Source organism: Equus quagga, chromosome 16 (genome assembly GCF_021613505.1).
Source record: "Equus quagga isolate Etosha38 chromosome 16, UCLA_HA_Equagga_1.0, whole genome shotgun sequence".
Classification (NCBI taxonomy): Eukaryota; Metazoa; Chordata; class Mammalia; order Perissodactyla; family Equidae; genus Equus; species Equus quagga.
The window spans coordinates 98,755-125,291 of NC_060282.1; the positions used below are offsets into that span (position 1 = coordinate 98,755).

Below are 26,537 nucleotides of genomic sequence, written 5' to 3' on the forward strand. Positions count from 1 at the left end.
GGGGGCACATGAGGGCAGCGACCCTCCTTCCTGCCGCCATGTTTGTTGGGGACAGAGAACAGGGAGAGATCCTGGGGTCTTGTTTGTTAGGGGCACAGGACTGGCGGGGCCTGTGCCTGCTCCGTTTGTACGGCGTGGAGAATAAAAACCCATGGCTGCCCTGTCTCTTGGGGGCGATGAAAGAATCAGAGACGCAGAAACGTGGAAGACCCGGGGGAAACCCGGAAGCGGGCGGCGGGCCCCCGTCGCCGGCGGAGGCGGGTTCGGGCCGCCCCGGGCACCGCGGCCCCCAGGCTGCCTGTCTCGGCTCGGGTGAGTCCGGGAGGCGGGGGTCGGCGCGGTGAGGGGCCGCGGGCAGCGCCGTTCCAGGCCGAGGTCGGCGGACCCCGCTACGTCCGGAAGGGGGCGGGCGGGACGGTGAGGGACGCGGGGCCGGCGATCACCTCCGACAGGCACCGCGGCCCGCCCCGGGCCCTCCAGAGTCCGGGAGGAAAAGCGTGGGGCCGGGGCCGGGGCCGAGGCCGGGTCGGGGCCGTGGAGCGCTGAGTGCGACTCTCAGGTCTGCCCGGCAGGCCTCCCACCCCCACGGGCGGGCTACGCGCTGAGATGAGGAAGGAAAGTGGGAAACACCTACACGCTCTCGGGTTTCAACTAACGATTCCCCCACAAGTAAAAATCAACAAGCTGAAAAGAAAAGTCAGTTGTTTCCGAAGACAGGAATCCGACCTCATTACCGGATTGGCCGTTTGAGTCAGGCTGGCCAGTCCTATGGCAATCATCTTACCTAACCATTCACCCTATTCATACCCCACTTCTAGAAATCCTCCCAGTAAGTCACTGGGACAGGTGGACTGGATGGGGCAGAGATGGAGTTCAGTGCCTCAGCAAGCGACTGGGCTCAGGCAGGGCCACTGTCATGCAGGGGGCCTGTGAAGGTTCTCTACTGATGCCTTCTGTGTTTATTGGGAAATAATAAGCAAGGTCATCCTGAGTGGGCAAGGAGAATCATAAAACGAGCAGGAGTGAAGTGGTCATCACATACAAGGGATTCTCAATAAGATTCTAGCAGATTTCTCATCATAAACTTTGGAGGCCAAAAGGCAGTGGACCAGAATGTTCAAGGCACTAAAAGAAAAAAACTGTCAGTGAAGAAACCTCTATCCAGCAAACAGTCCTTCAGAAGTGAGGGAGAAATTAAGACATTCCCAGATGCACAAAAGCTGAGGGGGTTGGTGACTGCCACACCTGCTCTGCAAGACCTGCTCAAGGGAGCCCTGCACGGTGACGTGAAAGAGCACTAGACAGTGACTTGCAGCCATGTGAAGCAAAGATCTCAATAAAAGTAAACGCACGGGCAGTTATAAAAGCTAGTGTCATGCGACAATGGTTTGTAACTCCACCTGTTGTTTTCTACATGATTTAAGAGACTAATACATTTTATAAAACCCAATTGTTAGTCTAAAAGCTAGTAATATTGTAACTTTGGTTTGGAACTCCAAATTTTGTTCTTTACATAATTTAAAAGTTCAGTGCATTTAAAATAATTATTAGTTCATGTTTTGGGGCACACAGTATTTAAAGATGTAATTTTGTGATATCAGCAACCAAGACGGACAGGGATGAAGCTGTAAAAGAGCAGAGCTTTTCTGTTATTCAAGTTAAACTGGTGTAAATTCAAATTAAAGTGTTATAACTTTAAGATATTAAATGTAATTCCCTAGTAAACACAAATAACAATAAAATATACACAAGAGGAAGTGAGGAACGAATTTAAACATTTCACTACAAAAAATCAACTAGGGGCCAGGCCCGTGGCTGAGTGGTTAAGTTCGTGAGCTCCACTTCAGCAGCCTGGGGTTCACTGGTTGAAATCCTGGACACAAACCTACGCGTTGCTCATTGATCCATGCTATGGTGGCATCCCACATAAAAGAACTAGAATGGCCTACGACTAGGATACACAACTATGTACTAGGGCTTTGGGGAGAAACAAAAGAAAAGGAAGATTGGCAACAGATGTTAGCTCAGGGCCAAACTTCCTCACCAAAAAGAGATCTAACCTGATTGAAGTTATCAGAGTTGCTTCATTTAAAAAAACAAAAAATCAACTAAACACAAAAGGAGAGAGTAATACAGGAAATGAGGGACAAGAAAGCTACAAGGCATGTAGAAAACAAATAGCAAAATTACAGAAGTTCCCTTCTATCGGTAATTACTTTGAGTATAAAGGGATTAAACTCTCCACTCAAAAGACAAAGACTGGCAGAATGGATAAAAGAACATGATCCAACTATATGCTGCCTATAAGGGACTCACTTTAGATCCAAAGACACAAATAGATTGAAGTGAAAGGATGGGAAAAGATACTCCTTGCAAATAGTAACCAAAAGAGAGCAGAGAGAACAGACTTTAAATCAAAAAAGTTTACAAGAGACAAAAGACATTATGTATTAATAAAAGGTTCGCTACAGCCAGAAGATATGACAGTTAAAATCATTTACACACCTAACAATGGACCATCAAATATATGAAGCAAAATCTGACAAAACTGAAGGAAGAAACAGGCAGTTGTGGAATAGTTGGAGTTGGAGACTCCAGTACCCCACTCTCATTAGTGGATAAAACAACCAGACAGAAGATAAGCAAATAAATAGAGGATTTAAACACAGTAAATCAACCAGACCTAACAGACATATAGAGAACACTCTACCCAACAGCAGCAGCATACACACTCTTCTCAAGTACACATGGAACATTCTGCAGGATAGACTATGTGTTAGACCACAAATTAAGTCTCAATAGATTTTAAAAGATAGATCTTCAAAATATCTTCTCTCATCACAACAGGATGAAGTTAGAAATCAATAACAAAAGTAAAACTGGAAAGTTCACAAATTTATGGAAATTAAACAACATACTTTTAAACAACCAATGAATAAAAGAAGAAGTCACAAGGAAAATTCAAAAGTACTTGAACATGAATGAAAGTGAAAAAATATGAAAACTTATGAATGCAGCAAATGCAGTGCTGAGAGAGAAATTTATAGGTGCAAATGCTTACATTAAAAAACAAGAAAGAACTCAGTCAACAACCCAACTTTACAAATTAAGGAACTAGAAAAGGAAGAACAAACTAAACTGAAAACTCTCTGAAGGAAGGAAATAATAAAGATTATAACAGAGACAAATGAAACAGAAAACAGAAAAACAATAAAGTTAACAAAATAAAAAGTTGGTTCTTTAAAAAGATTAATAAAATAGACAAACCTTTAGGTAGATGGACTGGAAAAAAAAGAAGACTCAAATTACTAAAATCAGAAATGAAAATTGGGACATTACTACCAACTCTACTGAAATAAAAAGGATTATAGGGGAGTACTATGAAAAATCTTACACAGATTGGATAACCTAGATCAAACACACAAGTTCTGGAAGAACAAAACCTACCAAGACTAAATCAAGAAGAAACACAAAATCTGAATAGACCTATAACTAGAAAGGATATTGACTCAGTTAAAATAAAAAAATCTCCCAACAAAGAAAAGCCCTGGGGCTGATGGCATCGCTGGTGAATCCTATCAAACATTTAAAGAAAAACTAATACCAATCCTTCTCAAACTTTTCCAAAAAACTGAAGCAGAGGGAACACTTCCTAACTCATTCTATGAGGCCAGCGTTACCCTGATACTAGAAAAAAAAGCCAAAGAAAAACATTAACGAGAAAAGAAAACTTTAGACCAATATTCCTTATGAGCATTGATGTAAAAATTCTCAACAAAATAGTAGCAAACTGAATTCAGAATCATATTAAAAGGGTTATACATCATGACTAAGGGGGATTTATTCCTGGAATGCAAGAATAGTTCAACATAACGAAAATCAACCAAGGTAATACACCACATTAACAGAATAAAGGGAAAAAAACCAAATGATCATCTCTATGCAGAAAAAGCATCTGACAAAATCAAGCAGTGTTTCATGATAAAAACACTCAAGAGGGGCTGGTCCCATGGCCAAGTGGTTAAGTTCACGTGCTCCACTTTGGCGGCCTGGGGTTCTCCAGTTCAGATCCTGGGCATGGAACCTACACACTACTCATCAAGCCATGCTGTGGCAGCATCCCACATGGAGGAACTAGTATGACCTACAACTAGGATATGCAACTATGTACTGGGGCTTTGGGAAGAAAAATAAAAAGAGGAAGATTGGCAACAGATGTTAGCTCAGGGCCAATCTTCAAAAAAAGAAAGGAAAAGGATAGAAAAGGCTAGGGGGAAAAACACTCAACAAACTAGAGTTAGAGGAATAGAAGGAACCTGTCTCAACATAATAAAAGCCTTATATGAGTAACCCACAGCAAACATCATACTCAATGGTGAAAGATTAAAAGAGTTTTCTCTAAGATCAGGAGTGAGACAAGGATGACCATTTTTGTCACTTCTATTCAACATAGCACTGGAAGTTGTAGCCAGGGCATTTGAGCAAGAAAAAGAAAGAAAAGGTATCCCAATTGGAAAGGAAGACAGAAAATTATCTGTTTGCTGATGTTATGATCTTAAATGTAGAAAACCACAAAGATTCCACAAGAAAACTCTTAGAGTAAATAAATGAATTCAGCAAAGTAGCAGGATACAGTCAGCACACAAAAATTATTTGCATTTATATACAGTAACAATGAACAAAATAAAAAGGAAATTATAAAAACAATTCCATTTACAAGAACATCAAAGAATAGAATACTTAGGAGTTAACTTAACCAAGGAGGCAAAAGACTTGTACAATGAAAAATACAAAACACTGCTGAAAGAAATCAGAAGGGACATAAATGAATGGAAACACATCCCATGTTCATGGGCTAGAAGACTTAATATTGTTAAGATTTCGACACGACCCAAAGCAGTCTGCAGACTCAGTGCACTCTATGAAATTCCAACAAAAATCCTTTGTGGAAATCCAAAAGCCCACCCTCAAATTCATATGGAATCTCAAGAGACCCCAAAAATAGTCAAAACAATCTTGAAAAAGAACAGAGCTGGAGGACTCACACTTCCTGATTTCAAAACTTTCCACAAAGTTACAGTAATCAAAACTGTGGTAATGGCATAAAGGCAGACATGTAGACCAAATAAACAGAAAAGAAAGCCCAGGAATAAACCCTCACATATATGGCCAAATGATTTTTGACAGGGTGGCAAGAAGATTCAGTGGGGAAAGGACAGTCTTTTCAACAAATATTGCTAGGAAAACTGAGGATATCAAGTTCATTGAATGAATTTGGACACTAACTGAACACTATATACAAAAAAGGTAACTCAAATTGGATCGGAGACCTAAATGTAAGACCCAAAACTATAAAACTCTTAGAAGAAAAATTAGAGCAAAAGCTTCACAGTGTGGGATTTGGCAATGATTTCTTGGATGACACTCAAAGCACAAACAACCAAAGAAAAAAAAATTGGACATCAAAATTAAAAACTTGTGCTTCAGACAACACAATAAACAAAGTGAAAAGACAACTCTCAGAATGGAAGAAAATATCTGTAGATCATTGTTGCCGACGAAATGAATACACGAACACCGGTTGCTGTGCAGTAGTCTTCTTCTCTATACCCTGAGCTAGGTGGGCTCTTTATTATTCTAGCCTCTAAACAAAGCCGGCCTTTTGCCAAAGCAGTGAGTCAGCGACCTAAACCTGCGCAAGCATCCCACAATAATGACCTTTCCCCTACACATCTGTTCATAACAGGTTCCTTCATAATGTTTCAAACTCCCAAGGTCCCAGGCTTGCTCCTTTTGAGGAGCTGATAAAACATTCTTGTTTGCAAGCAGTGTTTTCCCTGGGGCCTTGTGAGTTCACCAGGCAGAACATTCTGTTTGCAGAAAAGTCCAGCCAGTCTTGTGGATGCCTCGCGTGCAAGAACAACCACATTTCATGCCAGGTCTCCTTCAGCTCATATATTTGATAAGGAGTTAATATCCAGAATGTGTAAAGAACTACAAGTCAACAACAACAAAACAAGTAACCTGATTTAAAAATGGGCAAAGGACTTGAGTAGACATTTCTCCAAAGAAGATATACAAATGTCAAACAAGCATATGAAAACATGCTCAACATCACTAATCAGTTGGGAAATGCAAATCAAAACCACAATGAGATATCACCCACATCCATTAATATGGCTACTATCAAAACCACAGAAAGACAAGTGTTGGTGAGAATGTGGAGAAATTGGAACCCTGCATGCTGTTGGTAGGAATATAAAATGGGCTAGTCACTATGAAAAACAATATAGTGGTTCCTCAACAAATTAAACATAGAATTATCATATGATCTAGCAATTCCACTTCTGAGTATATATCCAAAAGAATGAAAGCAGAGCACAAAAAGATATTTGCACACCCATGTTCATAGCACATGGCTATTCACAATAGCCCAAAGGTGGAAGCAACCCAAATGTTTGTCAGTGGATGGCTGAATTAAGCAAATGTGGTATATACATACAATGGAATATTATTCAGTCTGAAAAAGGAAGGAAATTGTGACATAGACTAAAACATGGCTGAAGTTTGAGAACATGCTGAATGAAATAAGCCAGTCTAAAAATGTGTATACTTATGATTCCACTTATATGAGATATTTAGAGTAGTCAAAATTGTAGAGACAGAAAGTAGAATGGTAGTTGCTAGGGGCTGGGGGAGGGAAGAATGGGAGTTATTGTTTAATGGGTGTGGCATTTCGGTTTTACAAGGCAAAACTGATGGGGATGGGTCGTGGTGATGGTTGCAAAGCATTATGAATGTATTTAATAGCACTGAACTGTGCACTTAAAAAAAGGTTATGAGAGTAAGTTTTATGTTGTGTGAATTATACCACAATGAAAAAATGGTTAAGTGGTAAATTTTATGTTTTGTGTATTTGACAAGAAAGAAACTGTTAAAAATATATACAAATTCTTCGACTTACAATGGGGTTACATCCGATAAACCTATCATAAGTTGAAAATATCATGAGTTGAAATGCATTTAATACAGCTAACCTACCAAATTTCATAGCTTAGCCTAGCCTGCCTTGGTGATCAGAACACTTATGTTAGGCTACAGTTGCGCAAAATCCTCTAATGCAAAGCCTGTTTTATAATAAAGTGTCGAATATCATGTAATTTATTGAACACTGTTCTGAAAGTGAAAGAACGGTTGTATGGGTACAGAGGGTTGTCAGTGTGTCAGTTGTTTACTCTCCTGATTGTGTGGCTGCCTGGAGCTGTGGTTCACCACCACTGCCCAGCATCACAAGACAGTATCCCAAGACATAATGCTAGCCTGGGAAAAGATCAAAATCAAAATTTGAAGTCCAGTTTCTACTGAATGCATATTGCTTTCACACCATTATAAAGTCAAGAAATTGTAAGTTGAGCCATTGTAAGTCAGGAACTGCCTGTATATACTATGGCTTTGCATGTTTTTAAACTTTGAACGTATTTTCCATATCATTTTGCGACTTGGTTTTTTCAGTCAACAGTGTGTTTTAAAACTTTTCTCCCTTGTTGGTTCAGGTGGCTGCTGCACTCATTGTAACTGCTCTAGTCTCTGTGCTTGACGGTCAGTCAGTTCCCCTGTTAAAAGGAGTGGAGGATGCAAGCCTCCTTATGCACAGACACTGGAGTGGAGGCACCCCCCGCAGTTGGGGCTACTCAGTAGGCACACCCCCCACCTGGTAGGCCTGAAGGCTTCCACCCACAGTGTGACCCAGACGGGGTTGTCTGACCTCCCCAAGCTGCAGCTGTGGGTGTGCAGTGGTCCGCTCCCCAACAGCATGTGATTATGGTCAGAGTTTCCAGGAGTCTGGTTTGCCCACCCCTCAGTTATTTATTGTTGTTATTTGTTGTTTTACTGCCAGTGTTTGTTTACCTCTGCCCACATGTGTATAGGCCTATTTGTTCGTGGCCTTCTCTTGCAATCATCACCTCCTTCTGGCTGAGCTTCCTTCAGGGTAGAGTACATTCAGTGGTAGTTCCTTCAGTGAGGGTCGACAAGTAGCAGACTCCTTCAGCTTGTCTAAAACTGGTCTTATTTCTCTCTTGAATGATAGTTTAACATGCACAGAATTATAGGTTCACAGTTATTTTCCCAGAGGACTCTGAAGATAATCCTTTTTCTTCCAGCATGACAGGTTTGCTGACTTCTCTCTGACTCCTTTAAGGTTTTCTTTTATTTTTGTTTTGCTGGGAAAGATTTGCCCTGAGCTAACATCTGTTGCCAATCTTCCTCTTTTTCTTTTTCCTCCCCAAAGCCCCAGTACATAGTTGCATATTCTAGTTGTAGGTCCTTCTAGTTCTTCTATGTGAGCCACCACCACAGCATGGCTACTGACAGATGAGTGGTGTGGGTCCATGCCTGGGAACTGAAACCAGGCCGTTGACGTAGAACACACCAAACTTCAACCACTGGGCCATCAGGGCTGGCTCAAGGTTTTATTTTTTAACTGTTTTTCTGCACTTTTGCAGTAGTATGTCTAAATATGAGAAAAATTTTCTTGCCTGGGACTTGAGATTCTTCTTGAATCTGAAATTCATGTACATCTTCAGTTCTGAAAATTCCTAGCCATCATTCCTTACAATGATGCCTTTCCTCCATTCCCTTCCTTTCTTCTTCTGGGTCTTTTGACATTTGAATAGTGAGGAGTTGAGATGTCTCCCCTCCAAAGATGGCTGTTTCTCCTTGTGGCAACATTTGGCTCTGGAAGTCTCCTTCATCATTTCTTCTCTGCCCTTTCTGCACACTTGTCTTTTGGGACTTCTCTTTTTCTGCCTCCCCAGGTGGTGATGTCATGGGACTCTGCCTTTCTCCTTCTATCACAGCACTTTCTCCCTGGGTGGGCTCATCCCCACCCATGAATTAAGTGTCATCTCCCTGAACCCCAGACATACCTGATTCATTTTGCTTTCCCTGTACCAGGCACACAAGCTGGCTGAGCAAAGAAGTTACAGCACCCCAGTGTTTGTGAGATTTACCCATGTCCCATATTGTAAAGATAGTCCATCTGTGCTTGCTGCTGAGTGAATTCCAGTGTGCAAATGTACTGCACATGCTTTATCCATTCTTTTGTAAATAGATGTTTGTGTTGTTTCCAGTGTTGGGCTATTACAAATTATAGTGCTGTGGATATTGTGTATCATAGTCATAGTTCTTTCAATAAGGATAGTGCAGGGGCCGGCCCTGTGGCCAAGTGGTTAAGTTTGTGCACTCCACTTCAGCGGCCCAGGGTTTTGCCCACAAATTTGACAATCTAGAAGAAATGGATAAATTCCTAGATTCATACAACCTCCCAAAACTGTATCAAGAAGAAATAGAGAATCTGAATAGACCAATCACAAGTAAAGAGATTGAAACTGTAATCAAAACCCTCCCAAAAAGTAAAAGTCCAGGACCAGATGGCTTCTCTGGAGGATTCTACCAAACATTCAAAGATTAATACCTCTCTTCAAACTATTCCAAAAAGTTGAGGAAGATGGATGCTTCCTAACACTTTCTACAAGACCAACATCACCCTGATACCAAAGCCAAACAAAGACAAGACAAAGAAGGAAAATTACAGGTCAATATCACTGTTGCACATAGATGCAAAAATCCTCAACAAAATATTGGCAACCAAATACAGCACTACATTGAAAAGATCATACACCATGATCAAGTGGGATTTATACCAGGGACACAGGGATGGTTCAGCATCCACAAGTCAATAAATGTGGTACACCACATTAACAAAATGAGGAGTAAAAGTCACATGATCATCTCAATAGACACAGAGAAGGCACATGATAGGATCCAATGTCCATTTATGATTTTAAAAAACTCTTAATAAAATGGGTATATAAGGAAAGCACCTCAATGTATTAAAGGCCATATATGACAAACCCACAGCCAACATCATACTCAATGGTGAAAAACTGAAAGCCATCCCTCTGAGAATAGGAACAAGACAAGGGTGCCCACTCTTGCCACTCTTATTCAACAGAGTACTGGAGGTTTTGGCCAGAGCAATTAGGTGAGAAAAAGAAATAAAAGGAGTCCAAATAGGCATTGAAGAAGTGAAACTCTCGCCATTTGCAGATGACATGATTTTATATATAGAAAACCCTAAAGAATCCATTGGGAAACTATTAGAAATAACAACTACAGCAAAGGTACAGGATACAAAATCAACTTGTAAAAATCAGTTGCATTTCAATACTGTAATAATGAACTAACAGAAAGAGAACTCAAGAATACCATCCCATTTACGATCTCAACAAAAAGAGTAAAATATCTAGGAATAAACTTAATCAAGGAGGTGAAAGACCTATACAATGAAAACTATAAGACATTATTGAAAGGAATTGATGATGACATAAAGAGATGGAAAGATATTCCACGCACATGGACTGGAAATAAATATAGTTAAAATGTCCATACGATCTAAAGCAATCTACAGATTCAGTGCACTCCCAATCAGAATCCCAATGACATTCTTCATGGAAATCGAACAAAGAATCCTAAAATTCATATGGGGCAACAAAAGACCTCGAATAGCTAAAGCAATCCTGAGAAAAAAAAGAACAAAGCTGGAGGCATCACAATCCCTGACTTCAAAATATACTATAAAGCCCTAGTGATCAAAACAGCACGGTACTGGTACAAAAACAGGTACACAGATCAATGGAACAGAACTGAAAGCTGAGAAATAAAACCGCACATCTATGGACAGCTCATTTTCAACAAAGGAGCCAAGAACATAAAACAGAGAAAGGAAATTCTCTTCAATAAATGGTGCTGGGAAAACTGGACAGCCACATGCAAAAGAATGAAAGTAGACCATTATCTTTCACCGTACAAAAAAACTAACTCAAAATGGATTAAAAACTTGAAGCTAAGACCTGAAACCATAAAACTCCTAGAAGAAAATATAGACAATACACTCGTTGACATTGGTCTTAGAAGGATCTTTTCAAATACCCTGTCTACTCAGACAAGGGCAACAAAAGAAAAAATAAACAAGTGGGACTTCATCAGACTAGAGAGCTTCTGTAAGGCAAAGGAAACTAGGAACAAAATGAAAAGACAACCCACCAACTGAGAGAAAATATTTTCAACTCATATATCCAACAAAGGGTTCATCTCCAAAATATAGAAGGAATTCACACAACTGAACAACAAAAAAAACAAACAGCCTGATCAAAAAATGGGCAGAGGATATGAACAGACATTTTTCCAAAGAAGATATGCAGATGGCCAATAGGCACATGAAAAGATGTTCAACATCACTAATCATCAGGGAAATGCAAATCAAAACAACACTAAGATACCACCTAATACCCATTAGAATGGCTATAATCACCAAGACAAAAATTAACAAATGTTGGAGAGGATGTGGAGAAAAGAGAACCCTCCTCCACTGCTGGTGGGAATGCAAACTGCTGCAGCCACTATGGAAAACACTATGGAAATTTCTCAAAATATTAAAAATAGAAATAGCGTATGACACAGCTATCCCACTACTGGGTATTTATCCAAAGAACTTGAAATTTACAATTCAGAGAGACTTTTGCACCCCTTTGTTCATTGCAGCATTATTCACAATGGCCAAGACATGGAAGCAACCCAAGTGCTCACCAACAGATGATTGGATAAAGAAGATGTGGTATATATAAACAATGGAATACTACTCCAGACAAAATAGTCCCATTTGCAACAACACGGATGTTGTATTGAGGGTTAAGTGAAATAAGCCAGACAAAGAGAAACTTATGATTTCACTCATATGTGGAATATTATCACATGGACAAAGAGAATAATTTAGTGGTTACCAGAGGGGAAGGGGGTTGAGGGGACACAGGGGTCAAGGGGCACATTTATATGGTGACTGACAAATAATAATGTGCAACTGAAATTTCACAATGTTATACACTACTATGACCTCAGAACAATAAAAAAAATCACTCCCCCTCAAAATAGTGGAATTTAGAAGGAATGATGAATTTAGAACACCATTGACAACCACCATGTTACTAATGTGAAAAACATCAATGGGTGCTAAAGCTGGTGGGTGAAAATTTCACAAATGGGACACTTATACAAAGTACCTCCCCACAGAATACTTGTTAATTTCAAAGGGGAAAGAATCATTTTGCAGTGGGGAAACCTGGCAACACCACTGTGGATGATACTGAATGTGAAGTGAGTTCGCTCACCCATTGCACAGCAAGCCAATCTCTGACACTGGGGGTGGTGGAAGAAAATAGGAATTATATTATTGCGCAGCACTGAGCAAGGAGAGAGGGCAGCTAATGCTGAAATCCCAAACTCCCCAAAAAGCTAAAAGCAAGGGTTTTTACTTGGGGTTTTAGGTAGGGGAGGGGGAGCATATGGCCTTGCTGGTCAGAGCTTTCCCACCAGCCTGTCTTTGGCCTTGAGACTACTTGCAGAGAGGAGGGAGCCCATGACCTTTCTGGTCAGCAGCTTTCCCACCAGCCTCTATCTCTTTGTGGGGAGGAGATAATGAATCCAAGTGCTTGTCCTTGGCAGTATCTGTCTCCATGGATGACAGTGGATTCTGGAGCCAGGAAGCCAGAGAGTAAGCAGGGAATGAATGTTTTGGTTTTAACCCGATATATGCTGGGTTAATGTAGGGAAACTGATAACAGGGTCGGTATCATGGAGACCATCAATAATGGGAGAATTATTGCTATCTATGCATCCTGGTGGGAGGCCCAGAGAAGACAGTGTCACTTCCTTGATAATCCTGCCAAAAACGCATCCATGGAGACATCCCACAGAGGGGCATGTGATGAGAGCACAGTGATGGCCTGTGCTCGTTAGAAGTTCAAGGTCAGAGTCAAGGGGCATAGAGGAGACGTGAGAATGTGTGACTTGGATCTAGATATCACGAACGTCTTTGGGACAATTGGAAAACCTGGAATGGAGTCTGAGGATTAGTCGGTAATAACAACGTTAATGTCAAAAAATTTGGTTGTTGAATTGTGATTATGTGGTTATATGGGAGAATGATTTAAGGAAAAAAGTCTTGGTACTATTCTTGCAACTTTTCTGTAAGCTTGAAACTTTGCCAAAATTTTTTTGAAAACGTGTTGGTATAATAAATGAACACATGTACAAGTTTTTTGAAATGTAGGTGAGAAATGAGGGCCTGCACTCAGGCAGAACCACTGAGGTTTGGGGAGGATTTGGACGTTAGAAATAGGTTTGGGAGTAGAACACCTGGAATGACTGGACGTGGGGAAGAGGGAAGAGTTTAGGTGCCTAGCTAAGGCACCTACGTGGACAAAAGGGCCATGGCCTGGTAGGTTAGTGGCCAGGATGCTGCCTCCTCCATGTGGCACCTGATGTGTGTGGGCTGCCAGGGAAGAGGAGGATGGTAGATGGAGAGACTGAGGCAGATGCTGAGGGGACGGCAGGAGGAGACAGGAGCATTCCACACATTAAACTCTGCAGAGGTCAAGGGGAGGCCTGGCCAGAGAGAATCTCAGGCAGGGAGATGTGTCCTTGGCAGAGTTATTCATCAGCCACTTTTTCCACCAAGGATTCTTCTCATTTGTGCTTTTCTTTTCTTTTTGTTGAGGAAAATTAGCCCTGAGCAAACAGCTGCTGCCAATCCTCTTTTCTCTGAGGAAGACTGGCCCTGAGCTAACATCTGTGCCCATCTTCCTCTACTTTATACGTGGGACGCCTGCCACAGCACGGCTTGACAAGCGGTGCCATGTCCGCAGCCGGGATCCGAACCAGCGAAGCCCAGGCTGCCAAAGCGGAACATACGCATTCAACCACTGTGCCACTGGGCCGGCTCCTGTGCTTTTCTTTTTTAAAAAAAAAATTGTTTATTTTTTGCTGAGAAGATTTGCCCTGAGCTAACATCTGTTGCCAATCCTCCTCTTTGTGCTTGAAGAAGATCCACCCTGAGCTAACATCTGTGCCAGTCTTCCTCTCTTTCATATGTGGGTCACCACCTCTGCATGGCTACCAACAAGTGATGTAGGTCCACACCCAGGAACTGAACCTGGGCCGCTGAAGCAGTGTGTGCTGAACTTAACCACTAGGCTACTGGGCCGGCCCCTCTGCCTTTCAACTTTATTTTTAAATCCATCATATCTTATGGCCTTTCCTGCACATATCTAACCCTGATGGGGCTCTGTTGCACATTTAGATATGTAACCCCATGTTTAGCTTGCTGTTCCTTTTTGTGTGTGTACACATGTGCCTTTTTACCCCTTTCATCCTCCCTCCCACCCCCCTTTCCTTCTGGTAACCACCAGTCTGTTCTCTGTGTCTGTGTTTGTTTTTGTTGATCTTCCACAGGAGCGAAATCATACAGTATTTGGCTGTCTCCATCTGACTTTTTTTCTTAGCATAATTACCTCAAAGTCTGTTCATGTTGTTGCAAATGGCAAGATTTCATCTTTTTTATGGCTGAGTAGTATTCCATTGTATATATACCACAAAGTTTATCCTTTCATCCGTTGATGGGAACTTAGTTTGTTTCTGAGTCTTGGCTATTGTGAATAATGCTGCAGTGAACATAGGGGTGCATATATCTTTTTGAATTAGTGTTTTCATGTTCTTTGGATAAATATCCAGAAGTGGAATAGCTGGATCACATGGGTGTCCTATTCTAAATTTTTTGAGGACACTCCATACTGTTTTCTATAAGTGGGTGCACCAACTTACTTTCCCACCAGCAGTGTACAAGGGTTCTGTTTTCTCCACATCCTCTCCAACACTTGTTATTCCTTGTCTTCTTAATAATAGCTATTCTGATGCATGTGAGGTGATATTGCATTGTAGTTTTGATTTGCATTTCCCTAATAATTAATGATATTGAACATCTTTTTATGTGCCTGTTGGCCATCTGTCTTGGCCATCTGTTGGCCATTTATCTTCTTTGAAAAAATGTCTGCTCAGATCCTCTACCCATTTTTTTAAATAGGGTTATTTGTTTTTTGTTGTTGTTGAGTTGTATGAGTTCTTTATATATTTTGGATATTAACCCCTTATCTGATATATGATTTGCAAATATCTTCTCCCAGTTCTTAGGTTGTCTTTCCATTTTGTTGATGGTTTCCTTTGCTGTGCAGAGGCTTTTTAGTTTGATGTAGTCCATTTTATTTTTTCTTTTGTTTCCCTTGCCTGAGGAGACATGATCTTCAAAAAGATACCACTAAGGCCAATGTCAAAGTGTGTTATGTTTTCTTCTAGCAGTTTTATGCTTTCAGGTCTTACACTGAAGTCTTTAACCCATTTGAGCTAATTTTGGTGTATGGTGTAAGACAATGGTCTTTCATTCTTTTGCATGTGGCTGTCCAGTTTCCAGACACTATTTATTGCAGAGACTTTCCTTTCTCCATTGTATGGCCTTGGCTCCTTTGTCAAAAATTAGTTGTCCACAGAAGTGTGAGTTTATTTCTGGACTCTCAATTCTGTTCCAATGATTTGTGTGTCTGTTTTTGTGCCAGTACTATGTTGTTTTGATTACTATAGCTTTGTAGTATATTTTGAAATCAGGGAATGTAGCACCTCTAGCTTTGTTCTTTTTTCTCAGAATTCCTTTGGCTATTTGGGGACTTTTATTGTCCATATAAATTTTAGGATTCTTTGTTCTGTTTATGTGAGAACTGTCATTGGGACTTTGGTAGAGATTGCATTGAATCTGTAGATTGCTTTAGGAAATGTGGACATTGTAACTATGTTAACTTTTCCAATCCATGTGCATGAAATATCTTTCCTTTTCTTTGTGCCTTCTTTGATTTCTTTTAACAATGTTTTATAGTTTTTACAGTACAGGTCTTTTACCTATTTGGTTAAATTTACTCCAAGTATTTTATTCTTTTTGTTGCAAATGTAAATGGGATTGTATTCTTGATTTTTCTTTCTGCTATTTCATTGTTAATGTATAGAAGTTAACCAATTTTTGTATGTTGACTTTGTTCCCTGCAACTTTACTGTATTATTTCTAATAGTCTTTTTGGTGGGTTCTTTAGGGTTATTGATATATATAACCATGTCATATGCAAATAGTGACAAATTTACTTCTTCCTTTCCAATTTTGGATCTCTATTATTTCTTCTTCTTGCCTGAAAGCTCTGGCTAGGATTTCTAATACTATGTTAAATAAAATTGGTGAAGATGGGCATCCTTGTCTGGTTCCTCTTCTTAGAGGGATAGCTTTCAGTTTTTCACCACTGAGTATGAATGTTAGCTGTGGTTCTGTCATATATAGTCTTTATTATGTTGAGGTACTTTCCTTCCATTTCACTCAGAGTTTTTATCATAAACGGATGCTGTATCTTGTCACATGTTTCCTCTGCATCTATTTAGGTGATCATGTGATTTTTATTTTTCACTTTTTTAATGTGGTGTATCATGTTGATTGATTTGCAGATGTTGAACCATCCTTGCTCCCCGGGAATAAATTCACTTGATCATGGTATGTCATCCTTTTAATGTATTGTTGTATTTGATCTGCTAATATTTTGTTGAGGGTATTTTGCATCTGTGTTCATCAGTGATACTGGCCTGTAATTTTCTTTTATTGCATTGTGCTTGTCTGGTTTTGGTTTCAGGGCAATGTTGGCCTTGTAGAATGAGTTAGGAAGTATCCCCTCCTCTTCAGTTTTGTGGAAGAGTTTGAGGATAAGTGAAACTTTCTTTGAATGTTTGGTAGAATTCACTGGGGAAGCCATCTGGTCCTGGCCTTTTTTTTGTGAGCTTTTTGATTACTGTTTCAGTCTCCTTACTAGTAGTCAAACTATTGAGATTCTCTATTTCTTCTTGATTCAGGTTTGGGAGGTTGTATGATTCTGAGCATTTATCCATTTCTTCTAGATTATTCAATTTGTTGGCGTTTAGCTTTTCATAGGATTCTCATAATCCTTTGTATTTCTGTGGTGTCCATTGTAATTTCTCCTCTTTCATTTCTCATTTTATTTATTTGAGCCCTTTTTTCAAGGTGAGCCTAGCTAAAGATTTGTCAATTTTGTTTACGTTTTCAAAGAACCATCTCAGTTTCATTGATCTTTTCTATTGTTTTTAGTGTCTATTTCATTTATTTCTTCCCTGATTTTACTTCCTTCCTTTTGCTGATTTGGGGTTTCGTTTGTTCTCTTTCTCTAGTTTCTTTAGGTGTATTGTTAGATTGAGATTTTTCTTGTTTGTTGAGATAGGCCTATATTGCTATAAACTTCCTTCTTAGTACTGTTTTTGCTGTATCCCTTGCTGTTCTATTTTAACCTGCACCACCAGGGTGGAAGCCACACCCTTCTACTGGCCACTCTCCTATGTTGTGTTTTCTGCTCATCTGCATAGGCTTGGCCATGGCCAAGGCAGGACCCTGTGCCCTGATGAGGGAACAATACTTCAACTCATCCTGAGGAAACCCAGAGGGAGAAATAGATACAGAGGCTGAGGCCAGCCCTGTTTCTTAGCCCCAGAACCCCAGGGGAGGTGAACACTCCACTCCCCTGCCCAGCTGGGTCCTGAGCTTTTCTCTGCCATCCATATCCCATCCTTACCTGCCGTGTGTCCAACTGTTCCCAGGTCCAGGCAGCAGCAGGAACTCTCCCAGGAGATAAAGATGGAAGAGAAGAGGCTGGTTCCAGAAGTGTTGCCAACATCCCCTCTCACCCAGCCCCATGGTGAAATCCCCTCAGCAGGTCATCAGGAAGTGCCTTTTGGTTGTGACAATGCCCAGCATGGTGCTGGTCACTTACATCCAAGGTTCCAATCCCTGGCTTGTTCCTGAGCCTCAAGAGTCTATCCTTTTGTGTGATGTTCTGTGATCACCCTCACTCCAAGTTACCAAATGACCCGCTTCTCTCTGGTGCCCCGCCCCCATCCTTTTCACCATACCAGGCCTTCAGCACATTGTCACCCTGTGATCAGCCTGCCCACTCCAGGCCTGTGGGAGCCATATGCCGTCTGGCTGCACCAGCCCAGGGCAGAGTCTGCTCTGCTGAGATGTGATGGCTGCTATTCCACAAGTTCACTTTTATCTGCCTCCATCATGGTATCCTTGACATGGGTCACTAGGATTGACTCCAGCGTCCATCTGCTGGCCGGTCCCTCCCCCTACATCTGTATATTGTTTCTGACCAAGCTGTCCCTTTCAGTCATTATTTTGATGAATATTTATGGAAGACCAGGCACTGAGGACAAACCTCCCTTTTCTCAGAGTCTGTAGTCCAGTGGGGGCACCTCAGAGATGAAGCTCATCCTTCCTCCTTGCCCGCCCCCAGGACTTCATGATGGGCTGGATACAGCAGGTGAGGGAGGGGGAAAGTTGCAGATTTCTAGGTTTCTGACTTGCAGAGAGATGTCTGGGATGTGGTAACGAGACGCTAGAAGAGAAGCTGTTTCGCACAGGAAGATCAGGAGACAATTTTTTGACATCTTGGTTTTGAGATGACTTTGAAGCATCTTAGTGGATATGTTAGTAGGCAGTTGGGGCCATAGGCCTAAAAATCAGAGAAGTCTGGGCTGGAGTTACACATTGGGTTTTGCTCAGCATATAGGAGATATCAGAAGCCATGGGGGTGGATGAGATTTCTGAGAGAACAGAAAAGGCCCAAGACCAAACTTGCAGGAACTCTAACACTGAATGCCCAAGTAAACAGGATGAGCCAGCCGAGACACTCAAACAAGTATCAGAGAAGTAGGAGGAAAACCAGGTAAAAGTGGGATCCCAGGAGACAAGGGTAGAGGGAATCAAGGAGGGAGTGGAATGCTGCAGAGAGGAACAGAAGACGAAGGCTGGATGCTGCCCTTTGGAGCAGGATCAGGGGTCACTGGTGACCTCAGTGATAGATGGAACAGTGGGAGCAGAAGCCAAATGAGAGTGCGTTAGGGGCAAGGAGCGATGAGGAAGAAGAAGAGAGTGTGGGCACTTCTTGCTAGTCGTGTGGCTGCGATGGGAGAAAAGGTTTGGTTTCACTGGGAAAGTGGGTGAACCGTTAGGGAAGGGTGGTCAGTGATATAGGCAGTTCTTGAAGAGGTGGGGGGATGGGATGCAGGACACAGGTGGGAGACTGACTTCAGAGGAAGAACTGAGAAGCAGGTGGGTCCAGATGTGTGTTCTTATGCAGGTTTGGGTGGGAAGTTGAGGGAGCTCCAGTCTGATGGCTTCTGCTCTTTCTGTAACGTAAATGAGGCTCTGGATTGGCCGTGGGAGGTTGAGGAAAATGGAAAGTCTGGGATGGCTGTGGAGGGACTAGAGCTGCCTCTTGTCACCTCTTCTCAGAACACTGCTCAGCACTTGGCCTTCTCCTTCCAGAATGAGGCCAGTGGTAATACTGCAGCCAACAGGAGCGATGGATTTCAGATGAATTTTGTTTGTTCTAACTGGAAAGTTTTCATTCTTCTGTCACCAGGAACTGACATGTACACTGTGTGTCTTTTCTCCCAGATTGTGAGACCAGACCTGACAGCAAATTGTGGATGCCCAAAGAGGAAAGTAAGGAGGACCTAGAATCTCAGGAGCCAACATTTAAGAGAGTCAATAGGAATGAGCCTGGAGAAGCATGCAATTCAGAGAGGTATCAGGGAAACTCTGAAGGGGAGAGGCTGAGAAAATCTCTTTTCCAGGAGAGAACTTTACGACAGGAAACAGTCATCCATAAAATAGGCCACTCTGGAAAAAGAAGCCAAGTGTGTGATAAATTTGAGCAAAGCTTCATTTTGAGCTCGAGCTCTGCTTCCCTTCAAAGAGTTCCGACAGGGGAAAGATCTCATCAGTGTGGTGACTGCAGCCAAAGCTTCAAACAACAAGCAGATTTGACTCCACATCACAAAACCCATACATCAGAGAAACTTCCATTAGGAGCTGCGTGGAGAGAATCACTCTCTGATGATGCGGACCTTCCCAGTGTGCAGAAAACAAGCCCTGCATGGAAACCTTTTGAGTGTCTTGACTGTGGAAAGACTTTCAGCCGAAGTGCCACACTTATGGAACATCACAGCGTCCACACAGGAGAGAAGCCCTATGAATGCAGAGCCTGTGGGAAGGCCTTTAGCCACAGCTCAACCCTCATACAACATCAGAGAACTCACACTGGTGAGAAACCTTATGAATGTCATGAATGTGGGAAAGCCTTTAGCCGAAGTTCTAATCTCATGGAACATCACAAAACTCACACTAAAGAGAAACCTTACGAATGCAATGAATGTGGCAAAACCTTCAGCCGAAGCTCAAATCTGATAGATCATCAGAGAATCCATACTGGAGAGAAACCTCATGAGTGCATTGAGTGTGGGAAAGTTTTCAGCCACAGCTCAACACTAATTCAGCATCAGAGAATTCACACTGGAGAGAAGCCCTACAAATGTGGTGAATGCGGGAAAGCCTTCAGCAGGAGCTCATCCCTCATTCAACACCAGAGAATCCATACTGGAGAGAAACCCTATGTATGTAACACTTGTGGGAAGGCCTTCAACCAGCGATCCGGCCTCCTTCAGCATCAGAGAACACACAGTCAGAAGTAACCATCTGACTTTGGGAGAAAACTTAGACAGCCTCACTGCTCCTAAAATCCAGTGAACCTACAGGTAAAATTTACTCCCAAAAGAAAAAGCTCCTTACCGGACAGCAGTCCATCTCCCAAGAGCCTCCATAAGTGCCAATTTAATGAAAGATTAAATATGCAAATAGCTCTTACAGTATAACAGGTAATCTCTGAGAGACTGAACACAGGCTCTACAGTCAAAGGGCCTGGAGTCCCATCCAGTGGCTGACTCTGCTAAGTGAGCAACCGCCATTTCCTCGTGTGTGTACAGTGAGAGAATAGTATCTACCTCGAAATGCTGCTATAAGATAGAACGGGGTGACCCTCGTGGGACATTTTGCCTCGTTCTCGGCACACCCCAAGAACTCACAGGAGGTTGGTGCGGCTGTCACCCTCTGGGGTACAAGCACTCAGCAGGGGGCTGCAGCCACCTGTGCCAGCATCACCAGGAGGTGCTGGAACCAATTCCTGCGGCAGCTCTTTCTACTAAGTTCAATTCAGTAAACATCCTGAGCCTTCCAGCTACCAGGCACTTATCATGGGAGGACACATATGACCTTCTTGGCCAGGATCGCTTGTGCCCCTGGTGGGGTCTTCAGCTAAACCCCCACTTTCCTTGCTGCGACTTCACCTGTGTCCTGCAGCCTGGCTGATGGTGGCTAAGCATGTAGTACCAACCCTCTGCTCCAGTTCCCAGTGGGCCTCAACTCCCCAGACCTGGCCACTCACCTTCCTCCGCACACCTCAGCATGTGAAGAGAGGATGAATTTATTCTAACTTTAGTAAAACATTCCCCTTGGAAATTTTGCAGGGGGTAGGGGATGGTGGAGGACTTTCTGGCTGACCAGAAACACAGTCCCAGAGAAGGAGCCTGGGCTCTGGCACCTGTGGTCCATGCTGCCTGGGCTGGCCTGGGGACATTGCTCCCTCGGGAGCATATAAGTGAGATCCTTCATCCCTTTTTTCTTTTCAGGTTAGGAAAGGCCTAAAAGAAATGCCTCCATTTCTTTTTGAATCATGCCTGTGGCAGGCCTTGGGACTTCATGTACTCAGGAGTCTCTGGCACTGCTGCATCCTGAGCAGGGGGGCTCATCGTCCTGGGCTAGGTGGTCCCCATTCCTGCAGGCTCTAGCTCATCTGCCACGGGTCCCCCAGGGGCCTCTCTGCCCTCTGATGTTAACTGAGGGTCTGTTAGTTGTCTGCCCCACTCTGAGGGTCTTCTCCACCCACAGAGGAGGGGGCAGGGAAAGAGTGCTCCAGGCAGGGACAGAATTGTTTCTGAGTGCTCCTTGTCTGATGCGCTTGGGAATTTCCCCCATGGGACTCCCCAGGCATGGCTGGGGAGAGAGTCCTGGAAGAGTGGCCAGGGGAGGAATCAGCAGGAGACAGGGAAAGAGCTGAGGACTGGGTCTCACACCTGAGGAATACTGTCTTGTGTTCACAGACCTCAAAGGGTGGGCCCCACCTCTGGTGACCCCCAGCCACATGATGTTGGCACCTTGGAACACTCACAGTCCCAGCGGAAGAATGGGATGCCCTCGAGAGGAGTGGTGATATTGTTGGCACAATGAGGGAGCCAAATTTCTGGTGTTAAAGCAACGAGGGGCCTCCCCAGGATGAAGCCTTGAGGAGTGGGTGGCAAACCCCACCAGATAGATCTTCCCCATCTTCTGACCCTCAAAGGGGAGCTTGTGCAGGTCCCTGTAAGAGACAAGAGGTGGGAAGTGCATCCTGGAGAAGAGGGGGCAGATGGGCTGCCAAGCATCCCATTTCCCCACATTCCTGACTTCCGATAGTCCTTCTATCCCTCCCCCCAAGGCTCCTATCACATCACTTTCTCTATGCTTCTCCCTCCCGGGTGAACCCCGTGCTGCACGGGCCCTGGAAATCCATGGGGAAGCTGGGGAGAGGAAACCTGGAATAACAGAGAGTAATTACCTTCTCTCTAAAGGGTCAAGGTCCATCCATTGCCACTTTAAGCTCTCTCAGGAGAGCTCGCTCAGCTAGGAAATGGGAGCCCAGGTTGTAGTGTTGAAGGGAGGAGCAAAGGGACCTTGTGGGAGCCTGAGCAGAATGTCTTCTTGGGCATAGACTACTTCAAAATTTGACGGTCAGCACCCCGGGAATTAGTGTTCAAGGTCACAAGGTCAGTGAGCACAGCAGTAATGCCTAGTCTGTGACTGCTGGGTCACGTGGAAGGTACTTTCACCACACGTCCCAGTGGCCATCACAAAAACCTGCCATGTGGGGCCAAGTGCACTCTCAAAGGAGGAATCTGAAAATTAGGGACCTTAACAACTTGTACAGTCATGACCCCAAAATTTTGCCTCCTAAACATCCAAGAATTCTCCCACTATGTGTCACTGTCCCCTAGAGGGTAAGATGCCTGCCCAGCTCCATCCCACAGAAGGGAGAGCAGGACGAGGAGTGTGCCAGGCCCTGATACCCCCAATGAGCTTCTCGGAGAGCTCCAGTTTCTGAGAAGGACTGGTGTCCTCCGTGACGGGGGGCCTGGGCCTGTGGAGAGAGCGACGAAGGTCAAAGCTGTGAGCCCAGAGCTGAACAGCAGAGCCTCACCTTTAAAAGCTCCCACTCATTTCTCCCTGCCTCTCTCTTCCTGCTGCAAGACAAAAAGAAAGAAACCAGAAAAGAGTTCAGAATCCATTTTTTGCTCCCCTCATTCTAATCAAGCAGCAGACAATGAGATTTTCCACATTAATTTAGTTGAGATCTCTACAGTTTCCATGTTCACTTTAAAAGTGCTGAAAACATTTTCGACTGGTCATTTTCTGTCAAACCCAAATAAAGTGTTTTATGCACTGGTCCCCATTGACATTTTAGTGTCCTCTGCTGAAAGGGGCCCAGATGTCAGATTTGGGGGACAGCTATGCTGCATTTCTTGGATTCTGCTCCCTGAGGACAAGTGGAGTCATTTGTGGTTGGTCTTTCAGGCTCAGTGTTGGCTCTAGGTAGCCCTGACACAGGGATAGGCTGGGCCCAGAGACACCTGCAGTGGCAAGGTGAACCAGTGTGAGCCCTGTCCTTTAGGTGTCCTGACTCTAAGGAGAATCACGGTGTTTGGGGTTTTACCCTGGACCCCTCCACCACACTAGGAACACAGGCTGTGGGTTTCAGATAGAAGCCCTAGGCTCCACCAGACCCCCACCATGCCTCACCTGTTCTTAGAGTTTCATGATGTTCCCATTTCGTCCTAGAATCCACTGGGGACGGCCTTCTGCTCCAACACCTGCTTTAGAAAAGTGGAAATGGGAGAACAAGAGGGTACCTCTTTTGTGGGCTGCGCCTTGGATTCCCTTACCTGAGTGATGTTTGTGTGTTTCTCAAATCTTGTGACATCCAAAACCAGTGAACTCAGCAAGATGACAGGAAGATGATCCCAAGGACATACAAATAACAAAGGATGGAGCCAAAGCCCCAGCGCTCACTAAAATGAAAGTTAAGGGGAAGTTTTCCATCATGGAAAGTGCACTGCTGCCTCAGGCAACCGAGCACAGGATGCACTCCAGCCTCGAGTTCCAGGCCCACATCACAGAGCGATGGAACAGTCACCGAGCTCCTGAGTGCAGGAGAGGGGACAGGAAGCAAGGTGACGCCAGGGGCCCTCCCCACCATCCACTCAGCAGATCCCACACCCCTCATGGACACTGGATCCCTCCACCCTTCACTCTTCCTTCCTGCTTTCCACCCACAGCCCTTCTGCAGCACATTGTACAGGATCACCATACTATGCCACTTTATATGAGGGACTTGAGCATCTGCGGGGTTGGTATCCACGGGAGGGGCAGTTATGGAACCAATCCCCTGTGAATACAGAGGAACAACTGCATGTAAGTTATATATAAATGCTGATGTGTGTATATATTACCAAACTGCTTTTTTCTCTTTATTCCAACTCTGCCCTTGTATTAGCTGGTTTCCTCTTTTCTCTCAGAGATATAGGCTTGAGCCTCACGCCTCCACACCTTTCACAGGTCTGAAGATCTCCAATGGATTCTACCAGGCACGCATTTTTAAAACATCTTTGTAGAAGTGTAATACAAAGAGCAGAATTGAGAATACCTTCAGCATACAGCAGAGGAATCCTCACACCCTGAATGCCTGTGAAACGAGCACCCTGTCGACAAGCTGACTGTGCCCAGGACCTTGAAGCCTCCTGGGGCTCCCTTCTGGTCACTTTCTCAGACCGCCTCTCCTGTCTGCGCCTGAGTGTGGCCACTCTGTGACTTCTACAGCCCTGGTGACTTGTGTGTGTTCACTCATTTAACCCTCACAGTAACCCTATGAAATGGTATTACTCTTCCCATATTAAAGATGATGGGAGCATAGGATTCTGTTATTTGCCAAGTCTCACTGCTCTTAGTAGCAGAGCTGGGATCCAACCCCCAACTCTGTCTCCAGGCCATATTCTTTAACCATTAAGCTGCTGGGAAAGCATTGTGGCAAGAGAGGAAAACAGGCCAGTTCAATAAACTGGGTGTGAAGAATTTCCACTCACCTCCACATAGCACCTTGTCTAAAAACTTTAAGTATAACATAAAAGTTTGAAGTGTTAAGAAAGCAAAGTCATAATTGGCAATGTTTTTTCTCTTAGCAGTACCTAAAATCATTTACAATCAGCTGCATCTTTGATCCAGTTAAATATGGTATGAAGTAGCCACTTTGTGCTATTTTCTTCTCCATCCCCTTTACATGCTTTATAAATATCTAGTCATTCAATAAACAAGTATTTATTGACTTCCTATTTTGCCAGGCTCTGTTCTAGACACTTGGAGTACAAACTTCAAGATTTCATGGAGCTGACATTTTTAGTAAGGGAGACAGACAATAAACAAACATCAGGTAGTGACAAGTGTTTTAAAGAGAAATAAAACATGGGGAATGGAAAGTAATGAAGGTCTATTTTAGATAAGGTAATCATGAAAGGCCTTGCTAAGGTAGTATTTGAGCAGGGAGTTTAAAAGAGGGAGCAAGCCTTTCAAATATCTAGGAAACCTCCAGGGAGAGGTAATATCAACTGCAAAGACCCTGAGAGATGAGCATGCTTGCAACATAGGGAGGCTGAGGGGAAGAGTGGTAGCAGATGATGTCAGAGGCAATCAGGAGCTGGATCACCTGGGACTATGGTAAAGCATCTGTTTTATTCTGAAGGACATAGGTGGGGTGGGGGAGCCAACTGGAGAATTATGAGTAGGGCAATGGAAAGATGTGATGTTTTTAAATAATGGCTCTGAACTGCTGCATAACCGGACTTGAGGAAGCAAGAGTGGAAGCAAGGAACCCAGTTAGGCAATTGCAATAATGAGATAAGAGATAATAAGTACCTTGGCCTATGGAGATGAAGAGAAACACTCAGATTTGGATATTTTGAGGATAGAGCTGATAGGATTTGCTGATAGTTTGAATACTGGTTCTCTAGCACAAAGATCACTAATTATAAGCAGGATTCCCTCAGACTCACCAGGCTACTCAGGGGTGAAATGGAGCTACAAAACCAGAGTGTAATTTACCTGATGGCCACCTGGCTGGTCTTTGCTCCCCCTTTCTGCAATCATATTCATAAGGCCATTTAATTAAAGATGTGGTAATATTTCTTTACCATTCTGACCCATGAGTGTAATAGTCAGACACTAAATTAGAACTGTGAAAATGGCATTTGAACTACAGGGACAGTCTATCTCATAAGATTTGGAGGGAAAGTCCTACTTAAGGTAATTTCTTCATGTGAATTCTCTGATGTTGTATAAGATTGGAACTATGATTGAAGGCTTTTCCACATTCACTGCATTCATAAGGTTTCTCTCCAGAGTGAATTCTCTGGTGTTCAGTAAGTTGGATCCTCTGCCTAAAAGCTCTCCCACATTCACTACACTCACAGGGCTTCTCTCCATTATGGGTTCTCTGATGTTGAGTAAGATCGGTGCTTTGCCTAAAAGCCTTCCCACATTCATTACTCACACATGGTTTTGCCCCACT

At 43.2% G+C, this 26,537-nt stretch overlaps 1 protein-coding gene across 1 annotated transcript; it reads left to right on the forward strand.

The window, feature by feature from the left end:
• The first annotated feature begins 17 nt into the window (after positions 1-17).
• Positions 18-25,299, forward strand: LOC124227940 (zinc finger protein 16-like). Its single transcript, XM_046642084.1, has 2 exons — positions 18-312; positions 19,448-25,299. Exons 1-2 carry the CDS (start codon positions 39-41, stop codon positions 20,521-20,523), a joined length of 1,350 nt encoding a protein of 449 aa, XP_046498040.1. The 5' UTR covers positions 18-38; the 3' UTR covers positions 20,524-25,299.
• The last annotated feature ends 1,238 nt before the right edge of the window (positions 25,300-26,537 follow it).